Here is an 18,579-nt window from a genome sequence, read left to right as displayed (position 1 = left end):
TACTATCTAGATTCACACATGAAGAAAAGCCACTTTGGCTGCCAGCTCCTAGCAACCATACCCAAATATAAATCATCTTCAAATAAAGAAATACAAGGAGAATGCATTTTATATTTTGTAAACACCTAGCGAATTGATATTTTATAGTCCTATAGCTTAGTGTTCTGGAATTGTGATATTTAACATTTCTCGGTTAAATATTTTTTTTATACAGAAAATTCAGTATGGTTAACATTCAAAGTTGCAAAGAATTTGTGGTCTAATTCTAATGAAGAGCTCCCAACCAGGGTCACTTTGGCCATTATACGCTAAACACTGGAGCTTTTTCCCTGTTCTTTTAGGCGCAACCTTGCTTTCCACCATTCATAGGGCTCAATTTCCCTGTGATTTGCGCCTTTTTTTGGCCTAAGTTTAAAAAATACAAGTTTTCCCAATCAATTTGCACCAGCGCAACTCAGTTAAGGTTTTTTTTTAAGGTTGGGGGCCGGGGGGTTTGAGTGAAAGGGGCGTAGCCTGCCACCCGCGCCAATTCTGGCTAGTTAGGCAAGTTTGGCCAGCTCAGAGTTAATCTAGTTCTTAGAAACATAGAAAATAGGTGCAGGAGTAGGCCATTCTGCCCTTCGAACCTGCACACCATTCAATATGATCATGGCTGATCATTTTTGCAACTTTAGTACCCCATTCCTGCTTTCTCTCCATACCCCTTGATCCTTTTAGCCGTAAGGCCCACATCTAACTCCCTTTTGAATATATCTAACGAACTGGCCTCAACAACTTTCTGAGGTAGAGAATTCCACAGGTTCACAATTCTCTGAATGAAGAAGTTTCTCATCATCTCGGTCCTAAATGGCTTACCCTTAGACTGTGACCCCTGGTTCTGGACTTCCCCAACATCGGGAACATTTTTCCTGCATCCAACCTGTCCAATCCCGTCAGAATTTTAGATATATTTCTTTGAGATCCCCTATCATTCTTCTAAATTCCAGTGAATATAAGCCTAGTCGATGCAGTCTTTCTTCATATGTCAGTCCTGCCATCCCAGGAATCAGTCTGGTGAACCTTCGCTGCACTCCCTCAATAGCAAGAATGTCCTTCCTCAGATTAGGAGACCAAAACCATACACAATATTCAAGGTGTGGCCTCACCAAGGCCCTGTACAACTGCAGTAAGACCTCCCTGCTCCTATACTCAAATCCTCTCGCTATGAATGCCAACATGCCATTTGCCGCCTTCACCGCCTGCTGTACCTGCATGCCAACTTTCAATGATCGATGTACTATGACACCCAGGTCTCGTTGCACTTCCCCTTTTCCTAATCTGTCACTATTCAGATAATATTCTGCCTTCCTGTTTTTGCCACCAAAGTGGATAACCTCACATTTATCAACATTATACTGCATCTGCCATGCATTGCCCACTCACCTAACCTGTCCAAGTCACTCTGCAGCCTCTTAGCATCCTCCTCACAGCTCACACCGCCACCCAGCTTAGTGTCATCTGCAAACTTGGAGATATTACATTCAATTCCTTCGTCTAAATCATTAATGTATATTGTAAATAGCTGGGGTCCCAGCACTAAACCTTGCAGTACCCCATTAGTCACTGCCTGCCATTCTGAAAAGGACCAGTTTATTCCTATTCTTTGCTTCCTGTCTGCCAACCAGTTCTCTATCCATGTCAATACATTCCCCCCAATATACCATGTGTTTTAATTTTGCGCACTAATCTCTTGTGTGGAACCTTGTCAAAAGCCTTTTGAAGGTCCAAATACACCACATCCACTGGTTCTCCCTTGTCCACTCTACTAGCTACATCCTCAAAAAATTCTAGAAGATTTGTCAAGCATGATTTCCCTTTCATAAATCCATGCTGTCACATGTGGCCTCTGTAGAAAAACCTTCTGGTAAGTTAAGAAAATCGGCACGGGTAAGGAAATCAGTGCAGCAGATGCCCGGACAGCAGTAGAGGTCAGAGAGTGTGGGATGGGGGGCGGGAGGGGAGAGCCTTTCGGGTATAATTAGGTGCGGGGACCAGGAGGGAGGCCATTCAGCTTGGGATAGGTGCAAAGACCAGGAAGCCATTCGGCCAGCAATAGGTGTGGCAACCGGGAGGGAGGAGGCCATTCAGCCTGGGATAGGTACAGAGACCGGGAGAAGGCCATTCAGCCAGGGAAAGGTGCGGGGACTGGGAGGGAGGAGGCCTTTCGGCCTGGGATAGGTACAGGGATCGGGAGGAGGCCATTCAGCTAGGGAAAGGTGCGGGGACCAGGAGGGAGGCCATTCGGCCAGAGAAAGGTACGGGGACCGGGAAGAGGCCATTCAGCCAGGGAAAGGTACGGGGACTGGGAGGCCATTCGGCCAAGGATAGGTGTGGGCACCGTCATTGGGGGGGGGGGGGGGGAAGAGAGATGCTGTGAGCTGGCTGTGTCACTTTCCAGGCTCAGTCGCATTGTGTCCCTGGTTACCGTGGCAACCCAATCATTTTGGTGCAGATCAAGGCTCCACCCCCAAAACTAAACGACAGACTAGGCGGCGCCAAAAAGAAATCAAAAAGGGAAACTTGGAATATTTTTTTTGGTGTACTTGGGGCCCCTAAAAAATGGGCGTAACTCTTCAAGTATGCAAAAAAACAGCTTTGGGGAAAATTGAGCCCTTCGTTTCAGCACTTAGAGCTCTTGCAATGTCATACTTACTGTTTTGATTCATGGTGGCAGACCTCCAAGGTCGGATCATTGTAAATGAAAGCAGCTTCCAAATCATTTACTCTTACTCTGTAAATCCGGCATTGCTTGCTATTCAGTTTTATTCTATTGAGGTTAGCAAGTGATGGAAATATGGTCAACTCCACGTACCCCTGCAAACATAAAACATACAAGAGTCCTGTTTAGTATGTCTGAAATGATTTATTTTAGTACAAAATTGAAAAAAAATATTGGTTACTTACTATAACAGACTTCCTCTGAAAGTTTATATTATTTATGCAGACCACCTGGTGAGTTGTATAAAGACATAAATCAAAAGTAAATGACAGCTCAGTGTAGAGTAAGCTAATGCCAATTAATTAATTTTAATTCATTTAAACAATCAATTGGCAAAATTCAAGCTGTTACTTTTGGAGGAGTGTAATAACAGTACTGAATACAAATTTGATCCTTCAGTTCAGACCCTGTCCTATATAAAACAGATGGCACTCATGCCATTATCAAACAGTGTACCCTGTAGTGTTTTTTTCAGAGTTTTGGCTGTTGGGCAAAAATATATATTTATTGGATAAATAGATATATCTATTAAATAGACAAATCTATATACATTTTCAGAAAATTCCAAGAATCTAAATGTATTTAACTAATTGTTCTTTCCAAAAAAAACAGCAGAGTAATGGACAAATTAGCTTGCAAGTATTTGCTAATTATATATTTATTGCTACTGTGGAATCAACATTGACTAGATGTTAATTATAAATGGAAATTAAACTGGGACAACTTATTTTTAATACCATGTATGTGCGCAAGAAGTATTTTCAAACGTGTGCTTTGTCAACTGCAGCAACCAGGGTTACTTTCTTCCTAGTCAATCAATCCCAGTTTCTACCCTGCACTCCTCCCCACACAAATACAAGGAGCATAATCGCCCAAATTTTTCAGGGTTCTCAGTGAGCACACGCGTTGGATTTTTTCCTCAACCTTAAGCTCAAATTAATTTTGCACCGCAAATTGCTTGAAGTGCAAATGGCTAACAGGACATCTGAGATCTTGCTGAACAACAGGACAAAAGTCGACCTTCTTAACCAGTTAAATTTAAGGATTTGAATGATTTGAAGTGGCAGCTTGGATATCTGATTATTTAAAAGAAGTTTATCACCAAAACCAATGCAGGAAAATGCATGGTTGTAAGTTGTTTTGCCTATAGAACATGACACACAAAGATAAGCCTCCTGCCCAAGATGTAAATTTAAATTGATGTGTTATTTGTGGAATGAGCTCGGGAATTGTTACCTACTTAAAAATTAGTGGGCCCACATACTTTTCGCAGGGTGGGGCGGGCAGTTGTTAACTTTAAATCCAGACAGTCTGAAATGGAATTTAGCATCGACTTTACTCTCAGCCAGAATCCACCATAAAATAATTTAACAAATCAGTTTAACTGGTTGTGTGTTTTATGTGGCATGTGCAGAACAATTATCATTTAATTGCTAATTGCAAAGTAGAAAGCCATTGGGAACATACAATACCCCATTAACAGGGTCCTTACGCTTTCTGTGGTGAGTTTAATTCATTTTTACCGTGCAAATGCAGCAATTTCTTGACATTTATGGGGCGGTTGACTGCGAGCTCAGTTTTTTTGTTGCAAGGAGCGGCGCAACTTAACTAATATTTCAGTGAATTCCCAACTAAGGAGATATTGAAGATGAGACCCAGTCATTTATGGAAAGATGCAAAGCAGCTCACGAAACAAAATGGCATACATTTCACATTGTAATTATTATTTTTTAATTATAGGATTTTTTTTTAAACTGTCATAAAACACATGGGGGTAAGAAAATCAGAAGAACATTTTTCAACAGCAGACTGATGTGAATTTGCAAATGATCCACATAGCAGGGAGTTTATGTAAATCCACCCAAAAAAATGCGCTTTAATTTAATTCCGCATTACCCACTGGACTTCATTCACTATTTGTATATTTTGTGAAAAACTAGCAGGACCCCAACATTCCCCAATAATGATAATATGTATTTCTTCCCTGTGTGTGGTTAACAAGAGAATAACCAATATAACATCCAGGAAATCTGCCCTCTAAATTGACAACTTCAAAGCCATCTTCCTTGCACTATTTAACAAATATAAACAGCAAAAATGAGCTCAATGCTTGGACGCTCCAAAGCACACACGTTTCTCCATCAAATATCCAGTTAAGAAAATACAAGACTTCTTCTGTTACATATACTGGCTTGTACGTTGTTGTACAATGGTACATCCCAAATGCACTGCGCTGGCTTAGAAGAACCATGTACCGCTCTACCAAGTGACAATGGAGCTCTATTCACATGTATTCCGCTCACTGGTTTCCAAATGCTATTCAAATCTTCCATTCCATTGGCTTTGCAAACATGAAAAAGTCTCACATCTCTTGGCTTTAGTTCATAGGCTTTCAAATTGGGGTGCATGAGGTCATCAGGTTTCTATCTATCTGGAACTACTCACACTGTACATCATGATCAGAATCTCAAACTTTATTCTATATTATTTCTCAGTATATACACTAATAAAAATGTTTTATGCAATAGAGTCAGCTACACAAGTGAAAATGCACTATCAGAAGTTAAGATGGGGGTCCACGGGAAGGTGTCACTATTTTGAAAATCAATGCATCAGTGTAAAAGAGTCAGATTGAAAGAACTTGCATTTATATAGTGCCTTTCATGACCTCAAAACACTTCAGTCACTTGTGATGTGTTGTAATATAGGAAACTTGGAAGCCAATTTGCTCACAGCAAGGTCTCCCAAACAGTAATGAGATAATGACCAGATTATCTGTTTTAATGATGTTAGTTAAGGGATAAATATTGACCAGGATACCGGGCCGAACTCCCCAGCTCTTCTTCAAAACAGCACTCTCCCCACCCCGCCCCGGCAGTTATCAAGATCCACGGCGTGGTCCTCGACACCATGGACCACTTCCCATATCTCAGGAGCCGCCTATCAACAAGAGCAGGCATCGACGACGAGATCCAACACCACCTCCAGTGCGCCAGTGCAGCCTTCGGCCGCTTGAGGAAGTGAGCGTTTGAAGACCAGGCCCTCAAAACTGCCACCAAACTTATGGTCTACAGGGCTGTAGTAATACCCGCCCTCCTGTACGGCTCAGAGACATGGACCATATACAGCAGACATCTCAAGTTGCTGGAGAAATATCACCAACGATGTCTCCGCAAGATCCTACAAATCCCCTGGGAGGACAGGCGCACCAACATCAGCGTCCTCGGCCAGGCCAACATCCTCAGCATTGAAGCACTGACCACACTCGATCAGCTCCGCTGGACAGGCCACATAGTTCACATGCCAGACACTAGACTCCCAAAGCAAGTGCTCTACTCGGAGCTCCTTCACGGCAAATGAGCCAAAGGTGGGTAGCGGAAACGCTACAAGGACACCCTCAAAGCCTCCCTGATAAAGTACAACATCCCCAGATACCTGGGAGTCCCTGGCCCGAGACCTCCCTAAGTGGAGGAAGTGCATCCGAGAGGGCGCTGAGCACCTCGCGTCTTAACGCCGAGAGCATGCCGAAATCAAGCGCAGGCAGCAACGAGCACGTGGCAAACCAGTCCCACCCACCCCTTCCCTCAACAACCATCTATCCCACCTGTGACTCGTATTAGACTGTTCAGCCACCAAAGAACTCGCTTCAGAGTGGAAGTAAGTCTTCCTCGATTCCGAGGGACTGCCTATGACGACGACCATGGGATCTTTTACGTCCATTCGAGAAGGCAGATGAAACTTCAGTTTAACGTCTCATCCGAAAGACAGCATCTTCAACAATGCAGCACTCGCCCGACAGTGCAGCACTGAAGTATCTGCCAAGATTATGTGCTCATGTCTCTGAAGTGGGACTTGAATGCACAACCTTCTGATTCAGAGGCAAGAGTGCTACCAAGACTGTCACAAAATAGACATGATTCCTGAGTTATGTTAAGTGTACAAAGTTTTGTGCAAATGGGTGCCTTAAATAGCAGTGTGTTCTAGAATGATTTATGACATTCCAGAGCAAAATGAAATGAATTCCGTGCCACTGTTTTGTCAGCTAAATTGGAAACACCTTGTCCAGCACATACTAACTTCATAGGAACAGGAGTAAGCCATTCAACCCCTCAAGCCTGTTCTGCCATTTCCATTACCCTGTGTTCAGAAGTGCTTCCTAACATCACCCCTGAACGGCCTGTTATGCTCATGCTCTGGACATCCCTACCAGAGGACATAGTTTATTTCTATCTACCTCATCAAATCCTTTAACCATCTTAAACACCTCAATTAGATCACCCTTCTACACTCGAGGGAACACAAGCCATGTTAATGCAACCTGTCCTCATAACTTAACCCCTTTAGCCCGGGTATCATTCTGGTGAATCTGTGTTGCACCCCCTCCAAGGCCAATTTATCCTTCCTGAGGTGGTGGAGAGTAGAAATGAATGCAGTATTCCAGAGACAGTCTAACGAGAACTTTATACAACTGTAGCATAACTTCTACGCCTTTGCATTCCCACCCTCTAAAAAATTATATTCTGTTTAACCTTTGTTTCCCCCTCATATTCCATTAGCATTTTTAATTATTTTTGCATCTGTCCATTAGCTTTTAGTGCTTTCATAGAAACATAGAAAAATAGGTGCAGGAGTAGGCCATTCGGCCCTTCTAGCCTGCACCGCCATTCAATGAGTTCATGGCTGAACATTCAACTTCAGTACCCCATTCCTGCTTTCTCACCATACCCCTTGATCCCCCTAGTAGTAAGGACCTCATCTAACTCCTTTTTGAATATATTTAGTGAATTGGCCTCAACAACTTTCTGTGGTAGAGAATTCCACAGGTTCACCACTTTCTGTACATGGACCCCTAAATTACATTGAATATACAGCACAGTAAAAGACCATTGAGCTCAACCAATTCATGCCACGTTTATGCTCCACTCGAGCCTCCTGCAATCCTTCTTCCTCTAACTTATCAGCATAACCCTGTATTCCTTTCTCCTCCAGTTGCTGGTTCTTGCCATTTAGAAAATACTCTGATCTATCTTTATTAACTCCAAAGTGAATGACCTCCCACTTCCCCACGTTGAACTGCATCTGTCAGTTTTACTTCATTTGACTGATCAACATCCCGTTGCAACTTTCTGCTCCCATCTGTACTTGGACTTTCAAAAGGCTTTTGACGAGGTCGCACACAAGAGATTAGTGTGCAAAATTAAAGCACATGGTATTGGGGGTAATGTATTGACGTGGGTAAAGAATTGGTTGGCAGAAAGGAAGCAGTCGGGATAAACGGGTCCTTTTCAGAATGGCAGGCAGTGACTAGTGGGGTGCCGCAGGGCTCAGTGCTGGGACTCCAGCTATTTACAATAAACATCAATGATTTAGATGAAGGAATTGAGTGTAATATCTCCAAGTTTGCAGATGATACTAGCTGGGTGGCAGTGTGAGCTGTGAGGAAACATAGAAAATAGGTGCAAGAGTAGGCCATTCGGCCCTTCGAGCCTGCACCGCCATTCAATAAGTTCATGGCTGAACATGCAACTTCAGTACCCCATTCCTGCTTTCTCGCCATACCCCTTGATCCCCCTAGTAGTAAGGACTACATCTAACTCCTTTTTGAATATATTTAGTGAATTCCACAGGTTCACCACTCTGTGGGTGAAGAAGTTTCTCCTCATCTCAATCCAAAATGGCTTACGCCTTATCCTTAGACTGTGACCCCTGGTTCTGGACTTCCCCAACATTGGGAACATTCTTCCTGTATCTAACCTGTCGAAACCCGTCAGAATTTTAAACATTTCTATGAGATCCCCTCTCATTCTTCTGAACTCCAGTGAATACAAGCCCAGTTGATCCAGTCTTTCTTGATAGGTCAGTCCCGCCATCCCGGGAATCAGTCTGGTGAACCTTCGCTGCACTCCCTCAATAGCAAGAATGTCCTTCCTCAAGTTAGGAGACCAAAACTGTACATAATACTCCAGGTTTGGCCTCACCAAGGCCCTGTACAACTGTAGTAACACCTCCCTGCCCCTGTACTCAAATCCCCTCGCTATGAAGGCCAACATGCCATTTGCTCTCTTAACCGCCTGCTGTACCTGCATGCCAACTAGGTCTCATTGCATCTCCCCTTTTCCTAATCTGTCACCATTCAGATAATAGTCTGTCTCTCTGTTTTTACCACCAAAGTGGATAACCTCACATTTATCCACATTATACTTCATCTGCCATGCATTTGCCCACTCACCTAACCTAATCACTCTGCAGCCTCATAGCATCCTCCTCACAGCTCACACGGCCACCCAACTTAGTGTCATCCGCAAATTTGTAGATAATACATTTAATCCCCTCGTCTAAATCATTAATGTACAATGTAAACAGCTGGGGCCCCAGCACAGAACCTTGCGGTACCCCACTAGTCACTGCCTGCCATTCTGAAAAGTACCCATTTACTCCTACTCTTTGCTTCCTGTCTGCCAACCAGTTCTCAATCCACGTCAGCACACTACCCTCAATCCCATGTGCTTTAACTTTGCACATTAATCCCTTGTGTGCGACCTTGTTGAAAGCTTTCCGAAAGTCCAAATACACCACATCAACTGGTTCTCCCTTGTCCACTCTACTGGAAACATCCTCAAAAAATTCCAGAAGATTTGTCAAGCATGATTTCCCTTTCACAAATCCATGCTGACTTGGACCTATCATGTCACCTCTTTCCAAATGCGCTGCTATGACATCCTTAATAATTGATTCCATCATTTTACCCACTACCGATGTCAGGCTGACCGGTCTATAATTCCCTGTTTTCTCTCTCCCTCCTTTCTTAAAAAGTGGGGTTACATTGGAGTGGAGGGTAGCCATAGGAACTGATCCAGTCTATGGAATGTTGGAAAATGACTGTCAATGCATCCGCTATTTCCAAGGCCACCTCCTTAAGTACTCTGGGATACAGTCCATCAGGCCCTGAGGATTTATCGGCCTTCAATCTCATCAATTTCCTCAAAACAATTTCCCGACTAATAAGGATTTCCCTCAGTTCCTCCTTCTTACTAGACCCTCTGACCCCTTTTATATCCGGAAGGTTGTTTGTGTCCTCCTTAGTGAATATCGAACCAAAGTACTTGTTCAAGTGGTCTGCCATTTCTTTGTTCCCAGTTATGACTTCCCCTGATTCTGACTGCAGGGGACCTACGTTTGTCTTTACTAACCTTTTTCTCTTTACATATCTATAGAAGCTTTTGCAGTCCGTCTTAATGTTCCCTGCAAGCTTCCTCTTGTACTCTATTTTCCCTGCCCTAATCAAACCCTTTGCCCTCCTCTGCTGAGTTCTAAATTTCTGCCAGTCCCCGTGTTCGCTATTTCTGGCAAATTTGCATGCCAATTCCTTGGCTTTAATACTATCCCTGATTTCCCTTGATAGCCACGGTTGAGCCACCTTCCCTTTTTTATTTTTACAGCAAGCAGGGATGTACAATTGTTGTAGTTCATCCATGCGGTCTCTAAATGTCTGCCATTGCCCATCCACTGTCAACCCCTTAAGTATCATTCGCCAATCTATCCGAGCCAATTCACGCCTCATACCTTCAAAGTTACCCTTCTTTAAGTTCTGGACCATGGTCTCTGAATTAACTGTTTCATTCTCCATCCTAATGTAGAATTCCACCATATTATTGTCACTCTTCCCCAAGGGGACTCGCACGAGATTGCTAATTAATCCTCTCTCATTACACAACACCCAGTCTAAGATGGCCTCCCCCTTAGTTGGTTCCTCGACATATTGGTCTAGAAAACCATCCCTTATGCACTCCAGGAAATCATCTTCCACCGTATTGCTTCCAGTTTGGTTAGCCTAATCTATATGCATATTAAAGTCACCCATGATAACTGCTGCACCTTTACTGCATGCACCACTAATTTCCTGTTTGATGCCCTCCCCAACATCACTACTACTTTTGGAAGGTCTGTACACAACTCCCACTAACGTTTTTGCCCTTTGGTGTTCTGCAGCTCTACCCATATAGATTCCACATCATCCAAGCTAATGTCCTTCCTAACTATTGCATTAATCTCCTCTTTAACCAGCAATGCTACCCCCACCTCCTTTTCCTTTTATTCTATCCTTCCTGAATGTTGAATACCCATTGGATGAATCCCAGGATGCTAAGAGGCTGCAGGGTGACTTGGACAGGTTAATGGGCAGATGCAGTATAATGTGGATAAATGTGAGGTTATCCACTTTGGGGCAAAAACACGAAGGCAGAATATTAGCTGAATGGCGGCAGATTAGGAAAAGGGGAGGTGCAACGAGACCTGGGTGTCATGGTACATCAGTCATTGCAGGTTGGCATGCAGGTGCAGCTGGCGGTGAAGAAGGTAAATGGCATGTTGGCCTTCATAGCTAGGGGATTTGAGTATTGGAGCAGGGAGGTCTTAATGCAGCTGTACAGGGCCTTGGCGAGGCCTCACCTGGAATATTGTGTTCAGTTTTGGTCTCCGAATCTGAGGAAGAATATTCTTGCTATTGAGGGAGTGCAGCGATGGTTCACCAGACTGATTCCAGGGATGGCAGGACTGACATATGAGGAGAGATTGGATCGACTGGGCCTGTATTCACTGGAGTTTAGAAGAATGAGAGGGAATCTCATAGAAACATATAAAATTCTGACAGGATTGGGCAGGTTAAATGCAGGAAGAATGTTCCCGATGTTGGGGGGAGTCCAGAACCAGGGGTCACAGTCCAAGGATAAGGGATAAGCCACTTAGGACCGAGATGAGGAGAAACTTCTTCAGAGTTGTTAACCTGTGGAATTCTCTTCCGCAGAGAGTTGTTGATGCAGGTTCGTTAGATATATTCAAGAGGAAGTTGGATATGGTCTTTACGGCTAAAAGGATCAAGGGGTATGGAGAGAAAGCAGGAAAGGGGTACTGAGGTGAATAATCAGCCATGATCTTATTGAATAGTGGTGTAGGCTCAAAGGGCCAAATGGCCTATTCCTGCACCTATTTTTCTCTGTTTCTAAAGACCACATGGATGAACTTCAACAATTGTACATCCCTGTCTGGAGTAAAAATAAAACGGAAAAGGTGGCTCAACCATGACTAACAAGGGAAATTAGGGACAGTGTTAAATCCAAGGAAGAGGCATATAAATTGGCCAGAAAAAGCAGCAAATTTGAGGACTAGGAGAAATTTAAAATTCAGCAGAGGAGGACAAAGAGTTCAATTAGGAGGGGGAAAATAGAATATGAAAGGAAGCTTGCTGGGAACATAAAAACTGACTGCAAAAGCTTCTATAGGTATGTGAAGAGAAAAAGATTAGTGCATACAAATGTAGGTCCCTTGCAGTCAGAATCAGGTGAATTTATAATGGGGAACAAAGAAATGGAAGGCCAATTGAACAAATACTTTGGTTCTGTCTTCACGAAGAAAGACATATAACCTTCCGGAAATAGTAGGGGACCGAGGAATAGGAACTGAAGGAAATAGTGTTAGGGAAATTGATGGGATTGAAGGCCGATAAATACCCAGGGTGTGATAGTCGGCACCCCAGAGTACTTAAGGAAGTGGCCCAAGAAATAGTGGATGCATTGGTGATCATTTTCCAACAGTCTATCAACTCTGGATCAGTTCCTATGGACTGGAGGGTAGCTAATGTAACACCACTTTTTAAAAAGAGGGGAGAGAGAAAACGGGTAATTACAGACCGGTTAGCCTGACATCAGTATTGGGGAAAATGTTGGAATCAATTATTAAAGATGAAATAGCAGCGCATTTGGAAAGCAGTGACAGGATTAGTCCAAGTCAGCATGGATTTATGAAAGGGAAATCATGCTCGACAAATCTTCTAGAATTTGAGGATGTAACTAGTAGAGTGAACAAGGGAGAACCAGTGGATGTGGTGTATTTGGACTTTCAAAAGGCTTTTGACAAGGTCCCACACAAGAGATTGGTGTGCAAAATTGAAGCACATGGCATTGGGGGTAATGTACTGACGTGGATAGAGAACTGGTTGGCAGACAGGAAGCAGACAATCAGGATAAACAGGTCCTTTTCAGAATGGCAGGCAGTGACTAGTGGGGTGCCGCGGGGCTCAGTGCTGCGACCCCAGCTATTTACAACATACATCAATGATTTAGATGACGGAATTGACGGTAATATCTCCAAGTTTGCAGATGACACTAAGCTGGGTGACGGTGTGAGCTGTGAGGAGAATGCTAAGAGGCTGCAGGGTGACTTGGAGAGGTTAGGTGAACGGGCAAATTCATGGCAGATGCAGTAAATGTAGATAAATGTGGGGTTATCCATTTTGGGAGCAAAAATACGAAGGCAGAATATTAAATGAATGGCGGCAGATTAGGAAAAGGGGAGGTGCAACGAGACCTGGGTGTCATGGCACATCAGTCATTGAAAGCTGGCATGCAGGTACAGCAGACAGTGAAGGCGGCAAATGGTATATTGGCCTTCATAGCTAGGGGATTTGAGTATCGGAGCAGGGAGGTCTTAATGTAGTTGTACAGGACCTTGGTGAGTCCTCACCTGGAATATTGTGTTCAGTTTTGGTCTCCTAATCTGAGGAAAGACATTCTTGCTATTGAGGGAGTGCAGCGAAGGTTCACCAGACTGATTCCCGGGATGGCAGGAATGACATATGAGGAGAGACAGGATCGACTGGGCCTGTATTCACTGGAGTTTAGAAGAATGAGGGGGGATCTCATGGAAACATATAAAATTCTGACGGGACTAGACAGGTTAGGTGCAGGAAGAATGTTCCTGATGTTGGGGAAGTCCAGAAGCAGGGGTCACAGTCTAAGGATAAGGGGTTAGCCATTTAGGAACGAGATGAGGAGAAACTTCTTCACTCAGAATTGTGAACTTGTGGAATTGTTGATGCCAGTTCGTTGGATATATTCAAGAGGGAGTTAGATATGGTCCTGATGGCTAAAGGGATCAAGGGGTATGGAGAGAAAGCAGGAAAGGGGTACTGAGGTGAATGATCAGCCATGATCTTATTGAATGGTGGTGCAGGCTCGAAGGGCCGAATGGCCTACTCCTGCACCTATTTTCTATGTTACTATGACACCAAACTTGCTGTCAGCAATCTTGGATCTACCCCGATTCTTCACTCAGGTTGAACCTAATGGTACACAACTTCAGTGTCCTTTAGGACCCGACCTTAACTCCTCCACTGCTGAAACATTAATTATCATCTTCATCCCCTTAGCTATCAATTTATGCACCCCCTATTAGGGTCTATTAGGGCTATGGGGAGTTTGGACAGTGGGAGGGGTGGGGGGGGGGGTTGAGGGTGGATCGTTGTCAGATAGCACAGGTAAAATTGATTTGGCAGGTTTGTTCCCAAGGGAGCTGGAGCGGATAGAATCCCTGCTGAGGCACACAAGTATGGCGGAGAGGCGCTCATCTCTCTGATCTGAAGGGAGGAGAGCATGCCGGGAGATCTCAGATGCAGGGACGTCCGACTACGGCAACTACAGAGGAATCTCCCTGTTATCGGCCACTGGGAAAGTTGTCGCTAGTGTCCTCCTCAACCGTCTTCTCCCTGCGGCCGAGGAGCTCTTTCCAGAGTCACAGTGCAGATTTCGTCCCCGACGGGGCACAACGAACATGATTTTTGCAGCGCGACAGCTGCAGGAAAAATGCAGTGAACAGCGCCAGCCCTTATACATGTCCTTCTTTGACCTTGCAAAGGCATTTGACACGGTCAACCGCAACGGTCTATGGAGCATCCTCAACCGTTTCGGATGCCTCCAAAAGTTCGTCAACATCCTCCGCCTGCTCCACAACGACATGCAGGCCGTGATCTTTTACAGACCCAATCCACGTCCAGACCAGGGTCAAACAGGGCTGCGTCATTGCCCCAACCCTCTTCTCAATCTTCCTCACTGCCATGCTCCATCTCAGTCAACAAGCTCCTCGCTGGAGTGGAACTAACCTACAGAACCAGTGGGACCTGTTCAACCTTCGCCGTTTCCAGGCCAGGTCCAAGATCACCCCAACCTCTTGTCGAGTTACAGTACGCGGACGCCGCCTGCATCTGTGCGCAGAGGCTGAACTCCAGGACATAGTCGAGGTATTTACTGAGGCGTACGAAAGCATGGGCCTTACACTAAACATCCGTAAGACAAAGGACCTCCACCACAGCCTGTCCTCACCGCACAGCACTGTCCCCCAGTCATCAAGATCCGCGGCACGGCCCTGGACAACATGGATCATGTCCCATACCTCGGGAGCCTCTTATCAACAAGAGCAGGCATTGACGACAAGATTCAACACCACCTCTAGTGCAGACTTCGGCCGCTTGAGGAAGAGTGTTTGAAGACGAGGCCCTCAAATCTGCCACCAAGATCATGGTCTACAGGGCTGTAGTAATACCCGCCTTCTGTGTGGCTCAGAGACATGGACCATGTACAGTAGACACCTCAAGTCGCTGGAGAAATACCACCAACGACGTCTCCGCAAGATCCTACAAATCCCCTGGGAGGGCAGAAGCACCAACATTAGCATCCTCGACCAGGTCAACATCCCCAGCATTGAAGCACTGACCACACTTGATCAGCTCCGCTGGGGCAGGCCACATGTGTCTGGCATGCCAGACACGAGACTCCCAAAGCGAGCGCTCTTCTCGGAACTCCTTGATGGCAAACGGGCCAAAGGTGGACAGAGGAAACGTTACAAGGACACTCTCAAAGCCTCCCTGATAAAGTGCAACATCCCCACTGACACTTGGGAGTCCGTGGCCAAAGACCGCCCTAAGTGGAGGAAGTGCATCCGGGAGGGCGCTGAGCACCTAGAGTCTCATCGCCAAGCATGCAGAAATCAAGCGTAGGCAGCGGAAAGAGTGTGCGGCAAATCTGTCCCACCCTCCCTTACCCTCAACTACTATCTGTCCCACCTGTGACAGGTACTGTATTGGACTGTTCAGCCACCTAAGGATTCATTTTTAAGAGTGGAAGCAAGTATTCCTCGATGCTGAGGGACTGCCTATGATGATGATGATATCAATTAATCTAATGCTTTCACCAGGTCCTTCAAAAGCTTCACCTATTTCCAGAACTCCAGAGCACAAGGCTCCACACACATCATTTGCACACATACCCGAGAATCAAGATTCTCACCCATAAATCTTACTTCCACCTCCATATCACCCGTCTCAGTTGATACCCTCATCCATGCTGTTATTACTCTCAGACCAATGTTCCTTTTAAGCTGCGTGGCTGCACAGTGCTTAAATGGGATCACCGCACATTTTGAATTGGCCTACGCAGACCCTTAAAGGGGCCGCACACCCAAAAAATAAAGGGAACACTGCTCCAGACACTACTATTCCAATGCTCTCCTGCCTAGCCTCACACTTTGCACCCTCCGTAAATTTGAGCTCATCCAAAACTATGTTGCCTGTCTCCTCTGTAATCTCCTGCAGCCCTCCAATTCGGGCCTTTTGTCCATCCCTGATTTCTGTCACCCTACCATTGGCGGCCGTGCCTTCAGCTGTCTAGATCCTAAGCTCGGGATTTGCCTCCCCAAGAACATAAGAATTAGGAGCAGGAGTCGGCCATTTGGTTTCTCGAGCTTGCTCCACCATTCAATATCATGGCTGATCTTCTACCTCGACTCCACTTTCCTGCAGTCTACTCATAGGACAATCCTCCCATGCCAGGAATCAGTCTGGTGAACCTTTGTTGCACACCCTTGATGGCACGTATATCCTTCCTTAGGTAAGGAGACCAAAACTGTACACAATACTCCTGGTCTCACCAGAGCCCTATATAATTGCACGAAGACATCTTTACTTATACTCAAATCCTCTTGTAATAAAGGCCAACATACCATTTGCTTTCTTAATTGCTTGCTGTAGCTGCATGTTAACTTTCAATAATGTGTACAACGCCACCCAGGTCCCTCTGAACACCAACATTTCCCAATCTAAACCTCTCCCCTGCTTGAACAGGCTCCTTACAATCTACACCACTTTCCTCAAGATCTTGTCACTCAGTTTAAAATGTTGTTTGATTATTGGACCTGTGAAGCGTCTTGGGACGTTTTACGAAGTTAAATGCGCTATATAAACGCAAGCTGTTATTGCTCAAATCCCTACAAGACCTCTCTCTGGGGATGCTCTCTACGGGGAGATTAACCCTTCCACTCAGCTGTACCCCAGTCACTGCAACTCCCTTCTTCCGATCACCAAGAGCCTCTTTGGCTAAACCTCAGTAAACTCTCTCGCTTCGTTGCAAAACGAGGAGCGGGAAAAGTGATTTTAAAAAAAACACACAGGATTCCGAGCGAGAAGAGAAGAGGAGATACTTATAATTTATAGGGCCTCGGGCTCTCGAACCCCTTATCGCCCTTCTTCCTGTTCATGTCTCGGGGCCCGCGCTCTCCGCTCTCGGTTAAACTCCACACCAGCCCGCGCTGCCGCCGCCTCTCATCGCTCAGACACTCAGTGCGCTGCGCTCTCGGGACAGTGAGGGAGGAAGGGGGTTAATGGCTGCCGGCGGCCTCGCTCCCTCCGCTCTGTCAGCGGCCCGGCCAGCGCTCGCGCTCGCGCTCGCCCTCTGTCGTCATCGCCTCCTCGCGCGCACTCAAACCGCCGTCCCCTGCAGCGGCCATTTTGCTTTTCTAACCTTTCACCTCCAGTTCAAGCCCACTTATTTATTTAAAAAAAAATTGTTTCTTAACCACGCGCTACAAAACCCCTCAAAATCACTTCTGCAAAATAAAATAAATTTCAAGATTGGCATATCTGTTTGGAAAAACAGATTTTCTTCTACTACTCATTCTGATATCCCCCCACCCCAGCAGGGGAAAAAACGGTGAATGCAAAAAATTATGCGCATGCGTGGAGGGAACAAAAGTTGCGATGAGTGTCAGCGCGCGTCCGCTGATTGGAGGAAACCGTCTCGAGAGAACATCGCTACTGGCTCTGAACTAAAGTCGTCATAATGTCAACCTGTGTCCAACAGGCAACCACCATTGGCAACCCTGCAGGATTGGCCTGGAGTCTCCAGCAATTAAAAATGCGAGCAACTTGGCAAAAAAAAAATCATAGGAGCATTAAAAAGAACTGTATATATTTTCTATTTTATTGGAACATTTTGTTACAAAAATACTGGAGATGGAGGAAAAAAGCTGTTTGACTGGACAGGATGGTTGAAGGTGGAGCCACCGCTTCTCCCCACCCCTCCACTGTCTCTAAATTGTCAGACTGCTTGTCCGATATCCAGTACTTGGTGAGCAGTGATTTCAACTCCGCTCCCGAGCCATCGAAGCTATCCCACTCCCTAGCATCTGTCTGAGACTGAACCAGATTATTCGCAACCTTGGTGTCATATTTGACCCGAAAATTAACTTCCAACCACAGATCCGATTCATCAGACCACCTATTTCCAACTCTGTAAATTGCCCATCTCCGTGCCTGCCTCAGCTCATCTGCTGGTGAAACCCTCATCCATGCCTTTGTTGCCTCTAGACTTGACTCCTGACTGGCATCCCATGTTCTACCCTATGTAAACTTAAGATCATCCAAAACTCTGCTGCCCATGTCCTAACTCGCACGAAGTCACGTTCACCCATCATCATCATCATCATAGGCAGTCCCTCGGATTCGAGGATGACTTGCTTCCACTCTCAAAGTGAGTTCTCAAGTGACTGAGGAGTCCAATGCGGGATCTACAGTCTCTGTCACAGGTGGGGCAGACAGAGGTTGAAGGAAAGGGTAGTCGGAGAGCCTGGGTTGACACACACTCCTTCCGCTGTCCACGCTTGGTTTCTGCTTGTTCTCGGCGATGGGACTCGAGGTGCTCAGCACCTTTTCAGATGCT

At 45.3% G+C, this 18,579-nt stretch overlaps 1 protein-coding gene across 6 annotated transcripts in view; it reads right to left on the bottom strand.

Annotated features, from left to right (window-relative positions):
* taf2 (TAF2 RNA polymerase II, TATA box binding protein (TBP)-associated factor) overlaps positions 1–17,348 on the bottom strand; it is a 160,599-nt gene extending 143,251 nt beyond the window's left edge. For 5 of the 6 annotated variants that reach the window (XM_070890558.1, XM_070890569.1, XM_070890553.1 and 2 more), the window contains exons 1-3: positions 17,067–17,348; positions 2,944–2,998; positions 2,693–2,853 (exon numbers count right to left, since the gene is read on the bottom strand). In XM_070890558.1, the coding sequence (XP_070746659.1) occupies positions 2,693–2,853; positions 2,944–2,998; positions 17,067–17,119 (269 nt within the window). In that variant the 5' untranslated portion in view covers positions 17,120–17,348. Of the gene's footprint in view, positions 1–2,692; positions 2,854–2,943; positions 2,999–17,066 lie in introns of those variants that run through there. The other variant, XM_070890577.1, reaches the window with a different exon arrangement.
* Positions 17,349–18,579: the final 1,231 nt, after the last annotated feature.

The sequence above is a fragment of the Pristiophorus japonicus genome, chromosome 1 (genome assembly GCF_044704955.1).
Source record: "Pristiophorus japonicus isolate sPriJap1 chromosome 1, sPriJap1.hap1, whole genome shotgun sequence".
Lineage (NCBI taxonomy): Eukaryota > Metazoa > Chordata > Chondrichthyes > Pristiophoridae > Pristiophorus > Pristiophorus japonicus.
Note: the sequence above shows the minus strand (reverse complement) of the source record. Positions and strands in the feature narration are given on the sequence as shown.